Consider the following 24,673-nt stretch of genomic DNA (forward strand, 5'->3'; position numbering starts at 1 on the left):
ATGTTAAAAATGGGCATATTCAGGGCAGGAGAGGTTGACGTATCCCAAGTTTTAGCTTGAAATACGGATGCTACATTTCAGCACAGATGACAGCACTAGGGTTATTTGTTTTTCCAAACCCTGGAAAATCTCCCTCCAGAGCTGCAAAAGGCACAATACTGTTTTTACTGGTTACATGAAGAGTAAACCGATCGTGTCTAGAAATCAGTGTAGTGGCCCTTTAATACCAAGCTGTGATGCTGATTTGCAGAAATACAATAGGAACCATTGCTTCACTAAGAAGTGAATTTGGTCATTTGTTCCATTAAAACAGTTGTGGTTTAGTAACCAACATTTCAAATACACTTGCGAGTATGTGGTCTAGTGGCTAAAAACATACAAAACCACCAGTGCTGAGATTCAAGTGTTCCTAAACTGTAAATAATGTGCACATAGTACATATAAAATGAACTGGTCCCAAATTACAAATGAGGAGTGACCTGTCCTGATCTGGAGCTGGTCCTACATACTTCCCCACAGTTACCAGGTGATGAGGTGGAAGGCACTGAGCATGCCTCTTTATAGTGCTAGGGTGAGTTATGTACCTTTGCTCTAAGAACAAGCAAGCAAAGAAAAAAAATACACAAATGTTTTCTGTATAAACTAATCAAGACAAGGACAGCGTGATAAAGCATTGAGAGTAATGCAAATGCATCTGCGTTTACAATGCACAGCGACAATGCATCAAAGAGGAAGAATAAACAGAATAAAAACCCCTATTAAACTGACATTTGATTAAAAATACAAACAAAAAAATAATAATAAGAAGAAGAAAAAGAAACCCATGCTTCGCCAAGGCAGTTTTAAAATGCACCATCATGATATAAAGCTGAGTTCTGTACTAATACCATGAAATGATTTGATTAAATTGAAACTTTTCTTACTCTCTCTCTTTTTCAAGGTTTTCTCTTTTTTGAGTGGAGGGCAAAAAAATAAAAAATCATTTGTGTAATACTGAACACTTTTAAAGTGTGTAAATACTGAGAGACGTGGCAGAACCTTGATGTACAAGTGCAAAAGAGCACATGTAATGATAATGAAATGATTCAGAATGACAATTATCAATGTATGTACCCATTGCCAGCACATATGTTAATGTACAGTGGCAAGAAAAAGTATGTGAACCTTTTGGAATTTCATGGTTTTCTGCATTAATTTGTCACAAAATGAGATCTGATCTTCATCTAAGGAGTATTAACAAATATATTGTGCCTAAAATAAAAAAACACACACAAAAAAAAAATCTGACCTTTTTTAGAGAACGATAAAAACCTAACATTGCTAGTGGAATAAGGAAAACTAACTGGACTCCGGTTTTAGCATACCTGGAGTCTTGTTAAAAAATTTGTTTGGAGGTGTGGACAACACTTTCTGACATACACTTATGTGAGGCATACCTCACCAAAAGCTTTCAGAGGATCTACGGAAAGGAACACAAAGTGATGTCAAAGACTTTTCACCAGTCTACAGTTAGGAAAACAATCTACAAATGGAGATACTTTGGGACTGTGGCTACTCTACCAAGAAGTGGGCAGCCAGTCAAAATGAGCCCAAGAACACACTAAACACTCATCAGTGAGGTAAAGAAGCAACCCCAATTTATAGCCATAGACTTGAAGGCATCATTGGAACTGGCTAACATCTGTTTTCATGAGTCAGCAGTAGATAAAACTTTGAACAAGCAGGGTGTCTGTGTTAGGACACCATGAAGGAAGCCGCTGCTTACTAAAAAGAACATTGCTGAATGCCTGAAGTTTGTCAAAGAGCACATTGACACTCCACAGCAGTATTGGAAAAATGTTTTATGGACTGATTAAACTATAGAAAAACAAAATCCACCTTTTGTAGTGGCCAAGTCAGAGCTCAACCCCCCCAAAAAATGCTATGGAACGACTTGAAGAGAGCCACATATGCGAGACGTCCAAAGAATATGACAGAGCTAAAGCAGTTCTGCCTGGAAGAATGGGCTAAAATTCCTCCTGAACGATGTGCAGGTCTGATCCACAGCTACAGGAAGCGCCTGGTGGAGGTTATTACTGCCAAGGGGGGTTCAACCAGTAAATAATTCCAAGGGTTCACATACTTTTTCTCTGAGTAAGCACATGGTGAATCCAAGACAAAACAATTTGGGGATTTTATAATAAATTAAATAATTAAAATCAACCTAAAATCAAAAATATTAATTTATAATTCTACTGAAGAACAAGAAAGTCTGCAGCAATGGCAGATTCGAAAAGGGACCAGACATACACTTTCTCCTCAACTGCACACATTACAGAGCTGTACATTGCCATCACCTAAGGGCTCACAGCTGATCAAGTGATGCTTACAGTACCATGACATGAATAAATCTAGAAGAGGAAGAACTTACTAAATAATTAAAAAAAAAAATGCAGTGTCCAAATTTTACTTCAAGAATCACCTGCCAGAGCTGCTTAACTTAAAACAATAAATGTCCTATGTCCTAGGAAGAAAGAAGCAGGTTGGGCCCTGCACGACTCAGGCTGAGTCTAAGACTCTCCTTTTGGTGTCTGGGCCTGTCTGAATCAAACCTCCACTGTGTGATGGGTCATACCAGGACCACCAGGAACAATGATTAAAATAATAAAGATACGTTTTTCCTAATCCAAGATTTCAATACTACTTAGTGTAGAAAATCACATAAAGCTAAAATTTTCATTAAAAACAAGCAGATGTAAAGTTTTAACTAAAAACATATCAGCAACTTGAAATAATTTATTTGGATATATGTTAAAGTGTTTCTTTTTCAAGGCATCTCACGTGATGTGAAGATGCCAGTCTATGTGTCAGGGGACCCCCCCCCCCCCAACCCTCAGCTCTTACCTGGCTTGGCAAGTGTTCATTTTGTAAAATAAAAATTAAAAGTAAAATAGCAAACAAATAAATGGAGGTAAATGAGGATGGGGGGCAGCTGCAGCTTCTTAGGCCAGGTTCATACACTTTTACTCTCAGTGTGGGGGGAAAGAAGAAAAAAAAAATAAAAATATAAATAAATAAATCAGCCCTTCTTATTCATTTCGATAGGGGAATGTGTTTAGCACAAAGCAGCGCAGCGGCACTAGCACTGCAGACAGCTCCAGGAAAATGACTTGTATGTCATTGTCTTACCAGTACAAGAAACAACACATCCCACAAACGCACCCACCTGCATTGTTTAACGTAGTGCAAATGCCCGTGTGAATACGGCCTTATACACTTATTTATACTGAGAAAAGTGAATACATTCAGGCAGCAAAAGAAGAGGAGGGATGACCTCTCCTCCATACGAGGTACGTTTGGCACTGTTAATACTCAACCCATCCCAGTGCGCTCTCTGTTGCAGTCACCTCTTTTCATTCCACTGTCTCAGATCTCTTCATCAAGTTAGTCAGCAAGTCAATTAAACCCCGACATCTGCATGTCAACATGTCACCACTGCTTTCACTTTTAATTTGTGTGATACTCGGGTTGAAGTGGTAAATGTTGAAATGTGTGGTCGGTGGAGTTTTCCAGTCTTCCTGCTAACTTAAGCAGGAGTCTTTGGTTCAGAAGGCACGTGTGCATTTCTCCACTTTCTGTTACCTCTATTTAAAAGAATCTCTGTTGATATAAAAACTCCGGCAGTGTGCAGGCCACCCCGATTCTAAGGGTTCTCTCTCCTTAGATTCATCTTTTTCCCAGCTTCCTGTATCGGAGTCCACTGGGAAATGCAGACTGAGACTGTGGGTGGGTGTAAACTCAGATACCATTGGTCAGGTCTGTGATGACTTTGGCTTTCACCAGCTTGCGGAGGAACTCCTTCTCCTTGGGTATGTTGTGTGTCCATGACTATGGGAGAAGCACAGAAAAAACTAATTCAGTCACACAACATCACAGACATTGGAGCAAGATACTGTAACTGTAGAGTGTCTGTATGTGGAGGTGTATATATACGCAGAGGAAGAAAGACAGATACACACGGGAATAGGAGGAAGAAAGAAGCAGGTTGGGCCCTGCACGACTCAGGCTGAGTTTAAGACTCTCCTTTTGGTGTCTGGGCCTGTCTGAATCAAACCTCCACTGTGTGATGGGTCATGCCAGGACCACCACGAACAATGAGCTACAGTCCGATTGGAAATTAGCATAGGAAACATGGCTACAAAGCCTGACTGAAATTCATTTTTGAAGTCAAATGTCAATACAAAAACTTAACAAAATGGTCTCTGGAGATCTGTCAGTACAATGCTTCTTTAGCATGTAAGACTAAATAGGCAGGTCAAGGGAAGCAGATTGTCAGCTGTGGTTTTGAAGGATAAGAACCAGTATCATTTATAATTTGAACTTAGCTAGCTAGCCTACAAGATAGATAGGTAGGTAGATGGGTAGACAAAGGTAAATGACAGATCCAACGACAAGATAACATATCCATCCCTACCATCCTGTTTCCAATCAGCTGTTTAATTAACATCTGTCACCTACCAATACCACAATCTTTAACACTGACTGATGATTGACGGGTCACTTCTGTTGTTAGGCGAGCGTATGTTTCTGTATGTTTTCAGCATTGCAAATACATTTATTCTGTCATCTTAATGTCATTTTATGTTATATGGTTTAAGGTGCTCCACAAAAAGCACCTTTCCCATGGGATGGAAAACACTAAAAAAGTGTAAAGTCAGAGCATCCCCACATATCTGATGGAAACAGAGGACTGAAACAGTAGGGGCAATCAGTCCCTGTAGGTTTGTCACTATAAGCAACATCTTTCATGTACAAAAAGTAGAAATCATAACAGCTTTAATTAAATCAATTTAATGCATTGTGGTAAGTAACTGTGGATCAAATAAAAACAAAGCAGGGGACCTCCGTAGGAACACATTGCCTAAAGTGACATGTGACATTTTATTACTTAATCTTGCCTGGTTGCAGAATTTCTGTGGGGCTTTAAAGCATCCAGATAGGAAACTGACTGATTCTCCAAAGCAGTTGGATAAAATGTGAATGAGTTCATTATTGTTATGTTTAAAAAAAAAAGAAGAAAAAACTCAAACAACCTGAGACACTGGCAGTGGTTAAGCATTCAAAACAAAAAAGCCTAAAGAATTGCAATTAATTAGCCCTGTGTGGCCGACGATGACAATGCTGATGAAGATGATGATAATAAATGCCAAAAGGTTCTCTGTGAGTTTAGACAAAGGTTATCATCATACTGAGCTCATGGTTTACAAAAGTCAGCACATGGGTGACATCTATGATTCCCCCGGGTTTCAGTGTAAACACAGAGAGGAAGACTTGACTGATGGAGAGGGGAGAGGTCCGTCAGGAGGGCGTTTAGAAAATCCTTGTTCAGACAATGTACTAACAGTTAGCATGTTGCTAAAGTGAATGGTGAAAGACCAGTCGCTCGTCAGGCTGGTGCATGTTTTAAAGATGTTTTTGCTCCGATTCTTTTTTTCTGTCAGTTCAATTCTGTCAGTTTAGTATTATTTCAGTTAAATATATCAAAATATACTGTATATGTGATGCTAAGGAGTGAAACTGAATTCACTTTCAGGCAAAACCAATGTCATACTATATATAGAAAACATGAAAAAATGAATTTAGGAATCTCTGCAGTTACTAGTACTGATAGACTGGTACTGAGTCAGCCAATCACGGCATAATTTAACTACAGCAAAATATATTTTGATGTAAATACAAAAGCTGAGACAAATTCAATTCATGCACAAAACTGGACTAATATTACCATCATGTAATGTTCAGCTTGAAAAGTGATTGCTTTGTAGTTAATGTGTTTTGGCTGTCAGCCAGTTTAAACTGGACTGGGGTTCCCTCTTCATCAAAATTAGTTATTTGTTTCTTTGGTTATTTTTAGAAACCACATCAGATAGCAAGAAATCACAACATGCTGTTCCCTTTAGCAGAGAGATAATGTCAGACCAGATTTCATTTTAAAATTTGCCAATATAATTGTGTGCTGACTTTCTAGTGAAATAAAGTGCTCACCTCTTTAATGGCGGACATCTTGACTCCCTCATAGTAATGCAGGGGTGCATTCGGCATGTTCAGGTTGTACCCAAAACCAGCCACGGCCACCTCGTCACAGTTATGCAGTGCCATTGTTATGGCGACTGTTCCCAAAGTTGGAATGTTCTGTAGTAAAAAAAGAAAAGCTGTCAAAACAATACAACACACAACCGCACACAGACTCACACACAAACGCACTCTCCCACACACACACACACACACACACAAACACACACACACACAGCAAGCATTTGTTGATAAAAATGTGTTGTGAACAACACAGGGAATCATGTGGGTGTAAAACGTGTAGTGTTAATAATTTTTCGTTAATTGTGAATCTGGCAGAATTGCATTCAAAACTCATGTTACCTGCTGCTCTACCTCCTTCATACCTCAGTCTTTGTTCTGCACCACTGCTGCTAACTAACTCTGAGCACTTGATGATTAACTATTACCTTTAAGACGCGACCCCTGCAGACCCCTGCTATGACACAGTGATCTACAGGGTTGAACTGTACTTCCTAACTGCCCTGGGCTGCCAGAGATCTGGGGGGTACAGCGGCTGTTGTGTGCATGTGTGTGATTGTGTCTGGATGTTGGAGAACAAGTAAGAGGGAAAAGATTGTGTGTGTGTGTGTGTGTGTGTGTGTGTGTGTGTGTGTGTGTGTGTGTGTGTGTGTGTGTGTGCGCGTGCATGAAAAAAGTGGGTGCAGAAGAAAGAGTGAAGGGGGGCCCCATTTAAACCATTACCCTGATTTAGAGCCCTCAGGGTTGGTGGAGCTGAACCAGCAGCTGGTCAACCCCCTACTGCGTATTCTAATACAGATTAATTTACACACATAACCCCCCCCCCACACACACACACCCAACATAAACACTTGTACAACAAATAGACTTGCTCATTAATTTCCATGTACACAAAATACACTGATGGTCAGAAGACAGAAAGAAAAGTGTTCTAGGGAAACAATGTGCCAAGTCATACAACTCTGCAGCTTGTGTTGTATGAGACAGTACTGCAAACACCCAGACCCAAACACAAATGACCGTACTCTCTCTCTCTTTCTCACACACACACACACACACACACACACACACACACACACACACACACACACACACACACACCACATGTTAAACACATGTTGCAGAGTGCAGTTCATGCAGGGCCGCTCTGATGGCCCCAGAGGGCAGAGTTACAGTGATACCCTCCTCATGTCCCCTACAATTCTTTAGCAATATTCCCCTATACTACTAAAATTAAACAAATATATACACATGGTGCTCTCATTTGCACTCTGGTTGGCAGGCGTAGAAAATCATCTCTCATCCCGAAGCAGTGCGGGACTCAGTATGGACTATTTGAACAAGGTAAACAATAACAACATTGGCTTGGTATTTCATCTTAACTACTTTATTTTTCCCTATCTGAGAAATGGAAGAGAAAAGCTAAAGTAAAGAACTTGAAAGAATGCCCACAAAAGAGCCATTAAAAAAAAAAAAAAACAGGGAAAACACAAGAAAACCAGATCCTAATCACCTGCTAAGCATCTTTGGAAAAACGACTAACTTTACAAAACGTATATTTAAATATATAGGACAGTTATAGAACCTTTCCCCAATCATAGTTCATGTTACATGAATGATAAACATCACTTGATTGGAATAATAGTTACAGTGCAGATTATGTTACATTTGTACTTTTCCTTTCATTTGAAAAACAATGATTTATCCAAACCACGGTACATTATGACCTTCATCTATTCTTAGAATTAGTGGAACACTTTTTCCTGAGGGGTAATGAACATACAATATGTGTTGGTCTGCGTATACAACATTACAGTAACTGATCATAAAAATACTTGGTTTGTGCAGCTCAAGTCTGTATCAAGTCTTTCAGTATCCAGATTTTTCAGTTCAAAAGGAACCTCTTAAATGCTATTTTTCATAATGGGAAGCCTTACATTAAATGTCAAAACTTTGCCGTTACCATTTCTGTTTTAAAATAAATCATTGATTCCTACTAAACAACACTAAACAAATAAGCAGGAACTTGACAAAAGAAAAAGCTTAACATTGCACTGGAGAAGGATGATTAAAAGAGTGGTGGTGGTGTTGCACTTCTGTAAAATGATGACATTGTCAATGTGTGCTTGCATGTGTCTTACCCCTTTGCCCATTAAGCCATTGTTGAAGGGCAGACCTATAAACTGGAAGGCAGCCTCCTGGATGAAGTAGGGATTGAGGATTCTTATCTCGCTAGCATCCCGTGGCACACGGCGAGCCACCGACTTCCAAAATCCCTCAGTACCCTTCTGAAATATTGAGAAAAAAACAGACACACATACGATAGAGGCAAAAATAAAACCAGATGAGTTATTTTCAACAAAAATATTCAACCATTTTTTTTCTCTGCACACACACACAAAAAAAGTCATTTGCATGATGACACCTCTGCCATGAACAGCCAACTGCAATTTGCCAAGCCAACATCAAAGTGAGATTATCCTTGTCCACCAACACCACACTGACATTAAACACAGAAGCCAACCAAAAGCCAGACCTCTACTACCACTGATTAGGGAAATGGCTTTTGGGCCTTTAATGGATGAAGTCAGGGTGAGGGGCTCACAGAACATCAGTAATTATGACCCCTTGTAGGAGTCTTGGGGAGGGTGAGGGGTGTACAGTCCTTCTTAGCCGTAGGGGAAAAGTTTGTGTGGTCAAAACATTGTCTTTTTGGACACACACATTTTGACATTTTTCAGTGTGGTATTTGTCACAGAACCAGCAGAACTTTTTTTTTTTTTCATTAAAGATTCTTTGTACTTTTCTGGAGTATGAGATATGTAAAATCAGCAGTGGTTAGAGTTAGGTTTATTGTATGGGTTTACTTGAATCTTCAAGTATTAGTGTATTTGTGAATTTACTTACATTATCTTAGAATGTGATTACAGAAAAATGGTAAAGTCAACACTCATATGTTAAGACTTTATAAGAGGTAAAGGTGGGAAATCACAAATCCCTAACAAGTACTGCAAGCCAACATCTGAATTTAAATATGGTATTTGACAGGAAATGGTTTAAATCACACCTTGACCTGAGGGTGATCTGTGAGACCTCAGGTCTTTTTACACAAAGCAATTATCATCAGTCGCTGGGGTAACCTGTCAGACAGGCCTGCAGCACCACCTGAATAAAATTATGTAATGAAATGCACTTGTTCAACTTAGTCACACCAGAACATTTACTGAACATTAAGATACTGAGACACAAACTCACAAAAAGGTATCCTTGTCAGAACAGACTGAAAACGGATACCCCATTTTGACCTCTGAAGAAAGCATAATGACAAAATTACACCTCCAACAAATCAGGGACTTTTACAGCATTACTTGAAATGATCAACTAAAAGAAAGTGCAATGAACGAGCAGTATGTGATTGCCTTTCCTGACAGTATGACTTCCTAAAAGGCATTAAGCCAATAGGGTCAGCAGATATAAATGGGATTCACCTGTTCAAATAGGCAAGCACCCGCCCAGCTGCCTTTGATACAGGAATACACGTCTGTGTGTGTGTGTGTGTGTGTGTGTGTGTGTGTGTGTGTGTGTGTGTGTGTGTGTGTGTGTGTGTGTGTGTGTGTATGTGTGTCTTGGCAGAGGCGCTAGTAACAAGTCAGCCGGCTTTGTGGCTTCAACAGTGGCAGTTCTTTTTGAACGTGGGCCCGGCTCTGTGCCTTCGGCAAGCTGCAACAGGAACAGCAGCTCATCCCTCCTGTCAACACAGCTTGTGTTTGCCAGAAATCTATTTAGCGGTGCTGTTTAGATGTGTGTGCGTCTGTGTATGCTGAATAAAGAGAGTGATGCATTTTTTTCTTTATTCTTGGAAGGAGAGAAGCTAATGACACACAACACACACCCCTCGCTTTGCTAAGTTATGATCTGACATGTACATAGACACAAATGTGGTGGGGTGGGGAGCTCTTTGAAGATATTCAGGCAAGTACAGGTGGCTTTGAGAAATGCAAGAACAATTAGTATGTGAGCAACAGGGCTGTCAAGAAGGAATTGGTGGTGGGCACTGTTATGGGTTTAAGAATGTGGAAAGTTGCTTACATTAAAAATTCTCAACTCAAACTAGCTACGCTTTGAGTGTTTAACTTACTCCAGAGGAAGTGTAAAGTAACAACATAAAAGAGTATATTTTTGGGTTTCTGGTGGTTATGAATGTTTCAAAAAATCAATGATGATACATAGTGAGTTTTAATAATAACTTAAGCCTCCTCTGGGTAAGTAAAGGTTGTTCAGATAGGCAAGACTCAGTTAAATAAGTGGTAAAAATGTGAATATGGCAAACCATTTACAAATAGCCTCCAGGGAACAGGATGTGGCTTCCACTGTGGACTGACCGCTAACCTCTGTGTGAGTGTGTCTAAGTTTCAAGAGAAACGCTGCATTTGAACACAGACAGAACAGGAAGCTGCAGAGTGGTCCTACACCACTTACTCACCAAGCTCTGACACACACATGCTCAAAGGTGAATAGCCGTGTGTGGCTAGGCTGGTTGGGGCTGTCGCTGGGCTGTGGTCAGAGAGGAAATGGCTGTTTCCCCTCTACTACGACAGCTTTATGGTTAAATTGGTCTGGATTATTAGATTTAAGTGTGTGCACAAGGCTGCTCTAATAAAGCACCTGTTCAAACAACCTTTTAATGGTAGAGTTGTCTGCAATGCAAGAAGATAGAGTGTAGAAAGGCTGACATCACTCAGCCAGAAAAAGGTAAACTGGGATGTACCAGTTCCCCTTCACACAAAATTTCTAAATTAAGGGCAAAAGCTAATTAATGCTGGTTTTGATCAACTACTGTTTAGGAATACTACGAGACATGGAGGAGGATATAATTTTTCACTCAGGAGCCATTAAACCATAAACCAAGATGACATAATTACAAGGAGCCAGTCAACCCTCAAATTGTAGAAAACCAAATTGTGGCCAAAACATGTTTGCAGTATTTAAGAGCTTTGAAAAAAACTTATTGGCCTCATTTTTTAGGCAAAATTACTAAGTGTTTGATAATGTAACAGCAGCGAGAGTTCTTGGCAGTCCTGAGATTAGGAGACAATGATTAGGAAACATACCTGTATAGTCATTCATCAGAAGGACAATACAGGTCTTGACTGTACTATTCCACTGCTACAGCACATCAAAGCACAACAGAAAGCTCAATGGTTTATAATTGCACCCAGTTTCTTCGTGTCAGTGTCAACTGCACAAGAAGCTTTGCAAAGGCTAAGTGTATTTGTCTTGTAATTTCACAGCTGCAGAAAAATCGCTATACAAACCATCAACAAATGATCTCGAAGCACAGGATTAGAACAAGACAAGGAGAGGAGTTACTATAAGCCAAGAGAAGTTAAGGATCAAACAGATAGGAAAAAATGATGTGCACAAAGGGGCATGGGGTAAAGAACAATTATAATAGGAGTGCTAAAATGGAAAATGGAAAACATTCTGCAAAAGCAAAAATAAGGTTGAGATATCTATTTATCAATTTTCAAAATACATTCAGTAAAGATTATGTATGAAACTACCAAATATATCCACTAAATTAGGCTGGGCATATCCCCCCCTTTACTCCACTTATGTAAAAATGCCCAAATAAGAAACAGCCTGGCTAGAGCCTTGTGTTTATAGTTTTCAGTGTGGTTTAGTTTCAATGTGGCTTCAAGCACAAAGTCAATTAAATTTAACTCACATTTAAACTAAAACGTGTCTCTGTGTTGACTGAAGCAGATATCTCAGTTTATAGCTCTTGATGCAGTGAGGAGTGCAGAAATGTGGGGCAGTGAACAGAGGCTGTCATGAGGCGAAACCAAAGAACAAAATGTTTCACATCTGCTTGGTTACTACAGGTGGCTTCACAGTCCTTCAGTGTAAACAAACATAAACACACTTCAGCTTAGGCTTTAAGTAGTAAGGGCACATTACTATGCCACCAGATACAGTTCATGTCTGACCTATTCTTGGCTGTTCTTGAGAAAAAAATCTTGTGGCTAAAATAATGTTGCTGTGTTTATGGATAGGACGACTCAAACGAGGTGGAGCAGATTCCGGAAGGTAGACTTAGAGCAATTTAGAAACAAAAACGGCAGCCCTCGAATGCTAACAATCACAATTAAGGTTGTCTGGTGCTCATTAGCACTGTGTACAAGATGGACCTTTAAGTTTACAAGTTGCAGCATCTCACCACGCAAGTGCTCCAACGAAGAGGTTGCAAAAAAAAAAAAAAAAAAAAAAAAAATCAGAACATGGGAATCACAGGAATCAGAAACATAGACCAATTTGCCTTTGCTTTTCTTGACACTTACCACAACCTCTGCCCTAATTGAGGTCAGTGTGGTTTGTCTTTTCTTGGCATGACTGAGGTTATCTGTGTGTGAAACTTTGTCTCCACACGCAGCCATGAAAACGATGGCAACACTTGACAACACTGTGAACCTGGTTACATTCTGCATAATGTCTTGTAATGGTGCTGGTGTTGGCAGGACCTGTTGGTCTAAATTAAGCCTTCCCGTCTTTTTTAATGTCTAACTCAAAAAAGTTGTAATATTTGATTACCCAACATCTAATTCATCAGAACACTAAGAAAACCCAGGTCTGAGTGTTGATCAAAGCTGGCTAGGTAGGTGACTCATTTTTGAAACACAACGCTGTTGGTAATCAGTGACATCCGGACCTTATGTTAGTCACTTGGTTCATGTTCAAATTCCATGTTTACAAGTATGTAAATGTTTATGAATGCATGTATGCATGCTACTTTGGACTTCTTCACAGATGTTTGGGATTAAAAAAAGAGCTGTAATTTCTATCTAACCAAGCATGTTGAGAATTACAATAAACATTATTTAGTAAAGTGAAAAGCCTGGCCATAGGACATCAAGTGTAACAATAGGAAGTGTCTCATAGCAGTACTGAAGCAGGAGTTCATTTGATAATCTGTAATATGAAGCAACTGGGTATTTTGCTAATTCCTTGAACATGCTGTTTCTGGTATTGATTAAGACATCTGCAGTTGAATATACTGGCTTGAGTTTTATATTTTGGTACTTCAAGAACCCATGGCTGCATTTCTAATAAAGGAGAAGTACTCTGTTTCTCAAATTGTCTCCATCATCATTTATTTCTCTGGCTTGTAGAGAGCAGGGAAAGCTCCTGTAAACAAACAGGAGAGAGAGAACACCGACAGTCCACCTTCGAACTCCGTGTTTACCACCGGCTGTATATCTTTCACTGGCTCTGTTTGAAAATATCGCTGCATATACAAACAAGTGAGGCTGTGTGTGCCTGAACTGTGAGTGAGAGCTGTGCATGGGGGGGGGATGGTGGTGGATCAAATCTAGACACATAGGGGAAAAAAGGAAATATCAACAATTGTGGAAATCATGTTTGAGCACATGTATAAACAGCATGAAACTGGGCAATCAACTGGACTGCTGCATATGTGGGGTCAGACTTTCAAGCTGAGTGACAAAGTTGAGTCGTAGACATCGTATGCAGTAATGAGCGATTATGGATGCTTCAAGGCTTGTGATGCTGCAGTGCTGCAATTACAGATGCAGTAGAGGGATTCACTAAATATGTTAGAATGCTTTCAGAGATTATCTGTAGTAGCTGCTTCTGCAAGAAACAATTTGGCCAAGACCAAGGTCAGGATTTTAAATCTGGACTGGACTGTCTAAATTTTGGTCTGAAGTTTATGAGTCTTTGCTGTGTGAGAGAGTGGGAGGGCGTTTGAGGGAGAGTATACAGAACACTAAATAACGGATTGAGAAATTGCCTCACTAATTTGTATTCTGTTCAGCCATCCAAAACTGTGCTGTAGGCATCTCAAACGCAACAATAGTGCATGATAGTGAAGCACGCTGACCACTGGCTAGATGAGTCACTTGCGGCTGCAAAACTGTGTACTACCCACTAACCTTTTAAAAAGAAGAAAGACGCTTTCTTTCATAACCATAGAATAAGAGTGAAAAGATTTTGTCTCCCTTCCAGCTGCAAGTGGGCAGGTTATACAAAAAGCACTGCTGGACCAACAGATGTAAAAGCTCCCAAAGGACCACTGTCATAATTTACATTACATCTCTGGAACCCTGTGGTATGGACTAAATGGATAGCACAAAGAGAGGCAAGCTTGCAGCTACTTGGTGAGTTTCTGATGCATATCCTAAAAGGTAAAGCTATATGTTCCATCCATCCATCCATCCATCCATCCATCCATCCATAATTTTTTTCTTTTTTTTTTTTTGCCCTCATTCATTTTAATAACATGTCTAACTGTTGCCTTGTAGTGATCTACACCGATACATCCCATCTAATAAGTAAAACAACTGCAAAAAATTAGATGTTTTACTCAAAAAAAGATGTTTTACTCACAGTTTCCGTAAATGTACCTTTTGGTTCACAAAAGCAACATGTACTGTATACGAGCACACACACACTCTCACACACACCTCTTCATGTTTATGTTTCCACTGCATTAGCCTAGGCTGGGTGCGAGTCAGATACAATGAAACTAGAATAATAGTCTTTTAACAAGACTTAGTTCCTTTCATGTTGTTTCCAAGCCTTAAAATCCACTACTAAACAGATTATGTTGGCTTGGAAACAAGGCTGTTATTTCTACATTCCACACACAGTTTCTATACTATACAGATATGCTAAAGACCAGCTACTATAATATATTTTAACGTAAGAGAAAACACATTTCATTGCTTGCATCTATTTTGTTGTGTTTTGAATTTGCAGAAAGTGGTCAGGGATGTGATGTGTTTCGCAACAAATGTTTACATTTGCCAAAGTGGCTTAAGATATTTAATCCAAATGATCATTTAAATGTACCTGACTCATGCTACTTAATTTCCACAGAGTACTGCCAGCAAAGCCAAGGACATACAGCAGTTCAAAGAACTTCTACAGTAATGACCCAAGAGTCTAACAACAAAACAGCAGGGGCTAATGAGTCCATTATACAACAGGATAAAAGAGGGTTAATCCAAGTGATTGAGCTAATGACTAATGCTGTAATACTCTTGAAGCTGGACTTTTGAGTCTTTTTTTGAGTGTAATTCGACTGCTGCCTTTTGTAATATGTTACACTGATGTCTATTTAGGTACAATGTCACTGAACTAAATTTATCTGTTGTTCTAATCATGAAGTTCTGGTCGGGCTTTGAGTCTAAATTGCTCATATACCTCAATATACAATATGTATATGACAGTAAATCAATTACTGTAGATGTATGAAAGCAAAGGCTATGCACAGGTCAGACACAGGACTTCTGTTCTCTTCTGCTATATCACCACTTAACTCTGGACCAAATAACTGTCATGATTTTTTTTTCCTCCTTTTTGTTCCCTGATTCTTAACCTATGACAAACCTTCTTCCTTCCTAAGCACATCAAAGAGCGGTTAGTCAGATGCCAGGGGCCAGATCAATTATCCCAGGCAGCCACTTCCACTGTCCTCTCCCTCAGACACAGCAGAAAAATCTGGGCCCTATCAAAGGCTGAAAGGGCCATCAGCCAGTCAGGCAAACTATTTTCTTATTAGCTTTCACTCCTCATGTACTTTCCCTAGCTTTTATGTCCTATTTCACTCCATTCTCTTGTTCTTTATAACTTCACACATTATTTTGCTTTAGATTTCTCAGGCTTTGTGTTTGCTAATGTCCCTGTCATTACTGGTAGTTTGAGGCAGCACACACACACACTCTTAAATTAAGACATGTGCTGGTATTGTCCTTTAAATACCACTCCTATCACTACTTTAATAACTCTATGAAGAGCTTTTACTAAATACTCCCATTGTCCTGGACTTGAATGGATTCAAGATAAACTCAAAGAGATACTAAAGTCTATTCAACAAGAAGTCAATGAAAGTCCTTGGGAAAGCTCTTTTGTCAAAAATTTATCTGATATAGAGGACACAAGAGCTATTAAAAGATTTTTTTTTTCTGTAATACCTTAAGTGATAAGGAAGAGCATATTCTGTCAGTCATTCTGACCAAGTTATTAAGAGGCCAGCTGACAGCCAGTTAATAAATTCTCGCAATTACAAGGTTTGTTATGGTATATAAATTCATGCATATCAGTATAGCAACATCTAAACTGAACATTCATAATTCAGGAAAAGAAAATGGAATTTAACAGATTAAATAAATAAGTATTTAAACCACTGAAAACATCTCAACTGACTAGTAGAGATTTGTGTTCTGCTCTCAACTCCTTTACTAGAATGGCTTACATTTCATCAGGGAGGAATGTACAGCATGTGAAAGGTGGTTGGACTGCTAAAAAACACATAACTCAAATAGACTAGGAATCCTGAATGAGAAAGCAATCTAATAAAACACACAAAAAACAGTATATGTTTATAAAAAAAATGCTGAAATTAACAGAAAAAAATATAGATCTAGAGCCGAGTTCTTTGTGACGCAGACACTTTGTTTTTAGGTTGTTTCCCTTTTGTAAACCCATTCAAAGAGCTTTGCGTGTGGTGTGTTTGTTTGGGGTTGTATTTGTATTAGATATGGTCTATCTTTTCACTTTCATTCCTTAACAATGATTTAAATTAATCCTTACCACTTTTTCCTTGAAGACCATTTGTCTGAGCCACTTGAAGTCCAGTGGTTTGAAAGCAGAAAAAACAAAAAGTGAGTCTTTTTCATAGTTTTCAGTATTCTGTATTGCTCCCTCCGGATAGGTAATCCTCATGGTGGTTTTGGTCCCTACATCCTTGCTATAACCACTTACTGGGGCTTCATTTAACCTGCAAACACAAAAAAAATCTAAGTGAGTGGAATGTAGACTTTAAAGAGGCCTGAAGGTAAGCTAAACAAATTTCAGTGTTTAGTCTTACCTTACTACAACATCGTAGCCATCTATACGAGAGCCCAGAGACTTGTTGAACAGGATTCCCCCGTTGCCCACAATGATGCATCTTTTACAGCTGAGACTGAAAGCCAGGAAAGCCAGAGGTTAGTAATATTAAGAACTGATAGAAAAATACAGGACCACCTGTTTATATAAATGAGTAGCTGTAATTACCTTTCCAGTTCCTGTCGAAGTCTGTAATGTTTAGTGGCAGATAAAATGTACTCTATGACTTTCTCTACAGAAACAAACAAAAACAAACAACAGCCACCGTGAGATGAACAGTTAAAGAAACTACACTGTATTGCAGTACACTGTACTAAACTTTACTTCTTACCTAAGTATAGTATATCATTTTATTTCCCAAACCATCTTTTTATACAGTAAATAAACTGGTGAATAACTGTCTTCATGGAAATGCAGAGACACTGGCTCAAAGCAACAAGAGCTAAATTCTCTCCATCCAAGGTAACATAGAAAGTCATTTGGATTAATTACTTTCTCCTTATGGAGCAATACAACAGTTTAACATCACATGAGATGTTCTCCAAGAGAGACAATGTTATATTTAAGGTGATATATATATGTGAGGGAATCTCTCATTTAGAAGACGAAGAAACTGTCACAGACTTCAAGACAGCACTAGAGATACAGCAGTCTAGGTGGTCTTAACACAGTCGGAGGAGAGAACACCTCTCTCCGTTTATTCAGTCACAGATAAGGAGTGACCAATCAGCACTCAGGAGTAGGGGTGATGGAGAAATTGAAGAGGAGTGAATCTGGGAGAAACAGATATACAGGGTTTGGGATGGTATGTGTGTATGTAGAAACTCTCCCATAAAAGCACTCAAAGAGGAATGCTGATTTCAAACAAGCACATTCTCCTGGTCAAGTGAGCTTGTCTGTCTGATCACACAGTGAGAAACAGGGATGTTTAGCCATAGCGCACATTCCTGCCATGTTCTACGGGGTATTGTGCTGGAGTCATGCTTCCAAGGTTAGATATTCCATATATTCATCTCCCTCCTCCAGACCATTTTTAGGCCTTGCACTTGTAAATCATAACATCTCAAATGTGCACATTCCATTACCGTTTGTACTATTTTTAATCCGTTTTATTTGCAGTAATGCAGAAGCGTCACTGAAGGACTACTTGGGTTAAGCTACTATGACTGCCATTCCTTTATTTGAATCACATATGGAAAAACTAAGAGACACCCAGAGTCATGCTGTAAAAAAATAAATAAATAAATAAATAAATAAATAAATAAATAAATAAAATAATAAGAAATAAAAAAAAGAGAGTTTTGCAACGCCCCTTGTACTTAACACAATTTCTTCAAATATCACATAGTCTGCAAAGGAGGGTGAAGAGAAACAGCAAATGTGGGAGTAAAGGGAGAGTGAGAATGAGAGAGTTTAGACTGGGGCCTCAAAGCAGTTTATACGACACATTACAGCCCCTAGTGCCCTGGCTAACGATCCTAATGATTAACCTGCCGAGGAGAGGCGAGCAGAGCAACAACCCATTGTTTGGATGTGGTGTCGATGTCTGGCGTCAAGCATCACCCCGAAAAGCATAAACACAAAGCCAAGGACCACACCTGGATCCAATCGGGTGAAAAGTGAAAAATCACAATGGCTAAGACTCGTTTCCAGAGGACGACATGGAAGCTAATTGTTATAAGTACCCGGTGTAAACATTTCAGCAAAGCATGTCTTGTGGTGAAGAGCTAGAGACAAATGGTTCTAAAGGTCAGACATTAGTCTGACATGGAACTCTTGAAATGACAAAAATCCTTACTACATATACAGAGGAATGGTGGGAGCATTGCATAACACATAAGCATACACACTGTTGGGAAGATGTAGCATAAACAATGCAATAATTTATCAAACTATAATAATTTAACAATACCATCTTTATGGACACTATGATCGGCATTTTTATTTCCACGTTCCATGAAGGGTTTTGTTTTTTGCTACCAGTTTGCTATTTTGTGTTGTCTTTTCTTTATTATAGCTAATTCGTGTCTATGGAAAATACTGAATGAAAACAAATCTCCACATTTCAAAGCACTTCATTCAATGCTGGTACTATGATTGTTTTGAACAGTGATTGAATTCGATATATAAATTGTTGTTTATATCTAACTGGGGAAGAATTAAAAAAGGATGATAAAAGGAAAATTCAATCATTTAACTTGAAAGTTTTTTTCCCAAAATGTTGCATGAGGTTGTAAGACATTGTACATCATTCTCCAATTAACTGAGATGCAAAACAGGAGGAGTCTAATGAAAACTATTAAAACACAGCTTTAAATTTGAAACATTTTTGTCTCCGTTAGTTTACATTTAGATTTTCTCAAAATGCACAAAAGAGTTTAGGAAAAAATTGAACCACTACATAATCATCACGCGAACAGCAGGACTAGGTTGCAACAGTAATCAAAATAAATAGGACTACACAAAGACATCTTTTAATGTATAAAGGTTAATATTTCATTTAGAGGAGACAATATTAATAACAATTAACACAAAAAATAACAAAAATAACATATTCTGAGCCTGGAGTGGCTGACTGGCATGCTGCAGGGCTGACATGCAGTTTATTTTAAGCAGAATCAGCACAGCTTCACTGTTCTCTGGCAATGATTTATGTTTGCCAAGGTATACTTCTTGGCAGAATAAAAAGTAAAAATAAAACTCCCGCCCACCAACACTATGTTCCCAGTTTGGAATCCTTTGTGGTGTTCTATTCAAGATCCACACGTATCATCTCTCCACATGAGTACCACTAAAAGGGAAACCCACTGCCGTCGCAGTCCATGGAGAAAACAGAAACCAGGTGTAATACTTTCACAGAGTGCTCTTTTCATAGCGAGTCAGGCTGCGTATACGTGTCTGTTTGTTTGTGTGTGTGTGTGTGTGTGTGTGTGTGTGTGTGTGTGTGTGTGTGTGTGTGTAGGTGTCTGTGAGCGACAGCAGAGAACCTGCCGGAACACAAAGGTAACATTCACTGTAACTTCTACTTCTGAGTATTGGAAAATATGTGACACAGCATGTCAGGGAAGCCAGGTTAATGTTATCTCTTCACTTCCCATGGCATTGTGTACTGGTTTGATATCTGAAATGCTGGAGTGTGTTAAGATCAGAGAACAAGCTCCGTGTGTGGAGCCATGAACATTTGAGGGTTGAGAGAGTTTCCTGGTCACAAGGTGCAGTTGTTACTTTGACAAAACACAGTAGCAAAAGTGCCTAGATTGTAAGTAAATATCTAGAAAATATTTATATTTATTGATTATTGATGGGCACTGTACAGTAACATAATGAATTAATGATTACAACTGGCAAAACTTGAAACTTAGAAAACTTATCTTAAAACATATCTCACTTCGATGTGATTGAGAGTTTGTAGCTAACGAGGGATGGGGAAAAAAAAAAAAAACTAGCCACCTCATCTTGAACCATTTTTTTCAAGGCTGGGATTTTCTGAGTGCCCCATTTGAACATTTTATCTAAAAAATGCACTCATACCTTTGGTTACAAATAGGGATTATTTAGAAAATCTGTTTTCCTGGGATGTTCATATTCCCGTAGTTTTATTTAAATCTCTGTCTTCAAATACAACTCAGAATTCAAAGAATAGCATCTCCAAAGCTGGACTGTCTATGAGATGTTCAACAATAACATGCAATTGGTCAAAATAATTAGCTTGGTTTCTGAATCGTTATCCATGTCCATTATATTTTTACCAACAAAAGATTGAAAAACAAAATGGCAATTCAATCTGAAAACCAGACTACAGAATAACATCTTATGGGAAATGCTGACAGATTGTTGAATGGCCTACATTTGAGAGGCAGACACATTGTGAGAAGCCAAATGATTTCTGGTGATAAGGAAACAAGGCTGACAGCCCTTAATTTTCATTTCATCACTGATACTTACCGAAGCATAACCTTGGCAAACCAGAAACAAAACAAACAAACAAAGAGAAAAAAAAAAAGTTTTTTCATCTAGCCTATATATGAAAACATCAAAGCTGATCTTAAATCTGACTACGATGCCGCAACTGTCAAGTTCCAAAACATCTACACCCTGAGAACAATGTATAACTGAAGGCACGGGCTCAGGGCTGGTGTTAGAAAGGTACTCCTCAGCATAGGCACCAATTTTACTTTATCCCATTATTATTGGGTGCTTGAAACATAAACAAGCCCATTAAACTGGACAAATAGCAACATATTCATATTAAGTTATTGCAACCAACAGAGAGCACACTCACTGTAACCCAATGGTTACAGTGCATGCCTCATTACTGCAGCATGCAGACTTGATTGAACATGCATTTCATGCTTTATACGCCACAAGGTTGACAAGTTATTTCCAATATCTGCAAAGTAAATGTTGCAAGGTGTGGAGGTAGCACTGCAAAATACTTTACAACACAATGAACTTAATAAAGCAGCTTCAAAAGCATCAACTTAAAAGGCAAGGTAAGCATAAAGAGGTGTTGCCTAAGGACCCATACTGGAGGTAGCCAACAGAAGGGATTTGAACCCCAGTCTTTTGGATCGAGGGCAGTGATGTTACCACTAAACTATCCAGCTGCTGCATGAATGTAGGTAGATGCACTGCAGAAACAGGAAAAATGTCATTACTTGCATTTGTTTGCACTAAATGTTTACAAGGAAGATTTTTCCCCATTTATTTTGATTACCGTTATAAGTTGTTGCTGTTGCACAATTATTTATTATCTTAACAATAAATAAATAAATGATAATGAATGAATGATAAAAATTAAATAATAATAAAGAAACATGTTTATTTGTTACATTTTGTTTTACAAAATTAGGAAAACAATGTTTAAGCCAACGTTGATACCTTCAGTGTTTAAAACTACGAGGTATTCAGTTATTAATTCAACAACAGTATCAGATCAGTATTGGGCATTAGCTGATACACAAAGTTTAATGTTAGAAGTGAAAAGATCACATCAGTGCATTCCTATTAATAAAACTATTGAATAAAAGGGAAAAAAACTAAAACTATCCTAAAAAACAAATACAAATAATTCCTCCTTCTGCCAAGAAAGTAAGATAACCAAACAAATACAACATGCACACACATTCCTATGCACACACAATGGTTCTGATGCTGGTAGGTTTTTGTTTAAAGAGTCATGCACTCAATTCACTTGTATACAACTATCATTATAAGCTTACTCAACAGTATAGCTTTTGTCCCATAATAGAAATGTATTAGAGGCTGTAAGCTTGATAAAAATCGTCAGCAGCATCATTCAAATTTAACATCCTGGAGACATTCATTTCAACACAGCAACATAGTTAACCCCCCACCCACACACACCCCCACCCCCATTGTGTAAATTAGTATGTTGTCAGTATCCATAGGCCTGAAAATGACCTCTGATGTGCCCAGTATTACCAGGTCAGCACCAGCGTCACCTGTTTTGACAGCTCACATAACAGGGTTCTCAAATGATCTCATCAAATATACATTGCTGCGAAAACATAACGTAAATGAACTACGATTTGCTTTTGAAAGTTTTGATTTGGACTCAGAAAAGCCTTATCAGTGCGACATGTTGGGATATTTTAATCTTGTCCTACTAAATTTACAACGTGTCCTGAACAGTGGACATTAGGGAATCGTAGTGCCACCTCTTGTATGCAAGCCAGTGGACACTGTCTGACCCAGACATATTCACAGCACAATAATAGCAATAATATCTGCAGTTTTTTTAGTACCAGGGTGAATCTAAATAAATAAACTTTATTAAGTCTGTAAAGTGCCTGTGTTGTATTAGATGTCTCATAAAATCAGACAAGAAGTTCCTTGGGCTCCATGTTTGCAGTGACAATAAGGAAACACACTGATAGAGTTCTTACCCTTACCCTGATAACTTTCTTACTCAGAAAGAGTGGTTTCAAAATTTAGCCCAGTTGTTACAGTTGTTACAGTTGTTGCAGCGCTTATGACAACTGATGACCGATACAGGCTTAGTCGAGGGTAACAGGAGTAGTAATGAAAATTTCTTACCTTGTGTTTTGAAACCAAATGGAGGTAAGTAATTGTTGACTTTTTCTAGACGTTTGAAGTTCTGATCAAGAAACATGGGCATTACTTTCCTAAACCTGAAAAGAGGAAGGTGAAAAAGAAAAGAGTTTTCATTAGCAGACGAGGGCTTTACTTTCCTTAGTAAAGAGGTTCCTGTATCCTGTAATCAAACTTCTATGATTAATGATTATTTATTATTTGTGTATTCCCCACCACACCTTTTCTCCTGTTAGGTTTTCCATAATCCCTTCTCCACCTGTGACCGTAGTGTTAATATCTTTGCCAAAGGTTAAGCCTCAAAATGCTAAACTAATTCAATTGTTCCACTCTCATTAATCTAATAACGTCCTCACCTTATGCGCCCCTGTAAAGATTCCCAAAACAAGCAAAGCGCAAGCGCACGCGCACACACACTAAGCTGGTAAAAGAAACAGACAAGAAAAGATACAGCAGGCAGCTGTATTTCATAACCTATCAACATATCCTCCCCACCCGAGCTTATACCACAGTCGATGTACAATATTGATAAATCTCCAAACACAACATACTTGTGCCAGAACAGTTTTCCTCAAATAACCTGAGGCAATAACATGAACTTCTCACAGTACACATGCTAAAAAGAAAATAAATAAAAAATTAAAAAAAAGAAAAACCAAACCACACAAAAGGGTTTTGCATGACAATATTGTACATCGACTGTAGTATAAGCTCCTGAACAGACTACACCAGCAAGAACGTCTGTCATCCCACCACATAAAAAAACACTGAGTCTGATATTTAAAAACACACCTGTAACCTGTGTTTTTAATGCCCCTTGAACTGCTACTTCCATCTCTTCCTTATCCTGTGTGCCTGTGTAAGTGTGTGCAGGTCACCCTTTGATTAATAATGGCTCTAAAATCAAATAAAGCCATTTCCTCTAGGTCATGCCTGCGACCTGAGTGCTCGTCTACGTGCCATTTGTATGAGTGTGGCTTCAGGATGGATGTTTGTTTTTATGACCTGCTGTCAAGCTGAGGAAACACAAGAGGAGAGAGAGTTGTTGCTGTTCTGGTGTTAACATGCATGAAGTACCAGGAATATACTTCTGCAACTTTAATGTCAGTCATAAATGATCACTGAGGACAGAAAAGATGATGCTAGGCGCCGTGGAGAGATCTATTGAGCTGGTGTGTATTATTTTGTTTATAATAGAAGACAGTTACAGAGGTTGTTGTATAGTTTCATTAACCGGAACCAGACCACCAGCAACATAGCTTTGCACTCTACTGAGGGGCCTCATACACTCACACAAATGGTTGTTCTTTCTCACCAGCCATAAATTATGACTCCAACAGCAGACAGGGGACACTAACTAGTGCATTTTTAACTATGAAATCAAGAGAAGACACAGAAGTATGATCACACTCTGCTGTTTCTTAGTAGGAATCTGGGGAAGCTTGTTACTGTAACACTGCTGTGGGTTCACAAAAAAATATTTGGAGCTCTGAGGCACAATGACCAAACATGGCTGACATTATGGGGAGGTCTTCCAGATAACTTCAACCCCTTCCAAGCACCCTACTCTGTGTTTGATACCCTCATTATTCTCTAGCTTTAAAGCATGAGCGGA

General features: G+C 38.7%; 1 protein-coding gene across 4 annotated transcripts in view; it reads right to left on the reverse strand.

The window, feature by feature from the left end:
- Nucleotides 1-1,963: 1,963 nt before the first annotated feature.
- st3gal3b (ST3 beta-galactoside alpha-2,3-sialyltransferase 3b) overlaps nucleotides 1,964-24,673 on the reverse strand; it is a 38,464-nt gene continuing 15,754 nt past the window's right edge. For all 4 annotated transcript variants that reach the window (XM_026375032.2, XM_026375034.1, XM_026375031.1 and 1 more), the window contains 7 exons: nucleotides 23,044-23,138; nucleotides 17,152-17,215; nucleotides 16,964-17,059; nucleotides 16,687-16,873; nucleotides 8,214-8,360; nucleotides 6,025-6,171; nucleotides 1,964-3,867 (listed from right to left, as the gene is read on the reverse strand). In XM_026375032.2, coding sequence (XP_026230817.1) covers nucleotides 3,778-3,867; nucleotides 6,025-6,171; nucleotides 8,214-8,360; nucleotides 16,687-16,873; nucleotides 16,964-17,059; nucleotides 17,152-17,215; nucleotides 23,044-23,138 — 826 coding nt within the window. In that variant the 3' untranslated portion in view covers nucleotides 1,964-3,777. The remainder of the gene's footprint in view (nucleotides 3,868-6,024; nucleotides 6,172-8,213; nucleotides 8,361-16,686; nucleotides 16,874-16,963; nucleotides 17,060-17,151; nucleotides 17,216-23,043; nucleotides 23,139-24,673) is intronic.

This window comes from Anabas testudineus, chromosome 17, assembly GCF_900324465.2.
Source record: "Anabas testudineus chromosome 17, fAnaTes1.2, whole genome shotgun sequence".
NCBI lineage: Eukaryota > Metazoa > Chordata > Actinopteri > Anabantiformes > Anabantidae > Anabas > Anabas testudineus.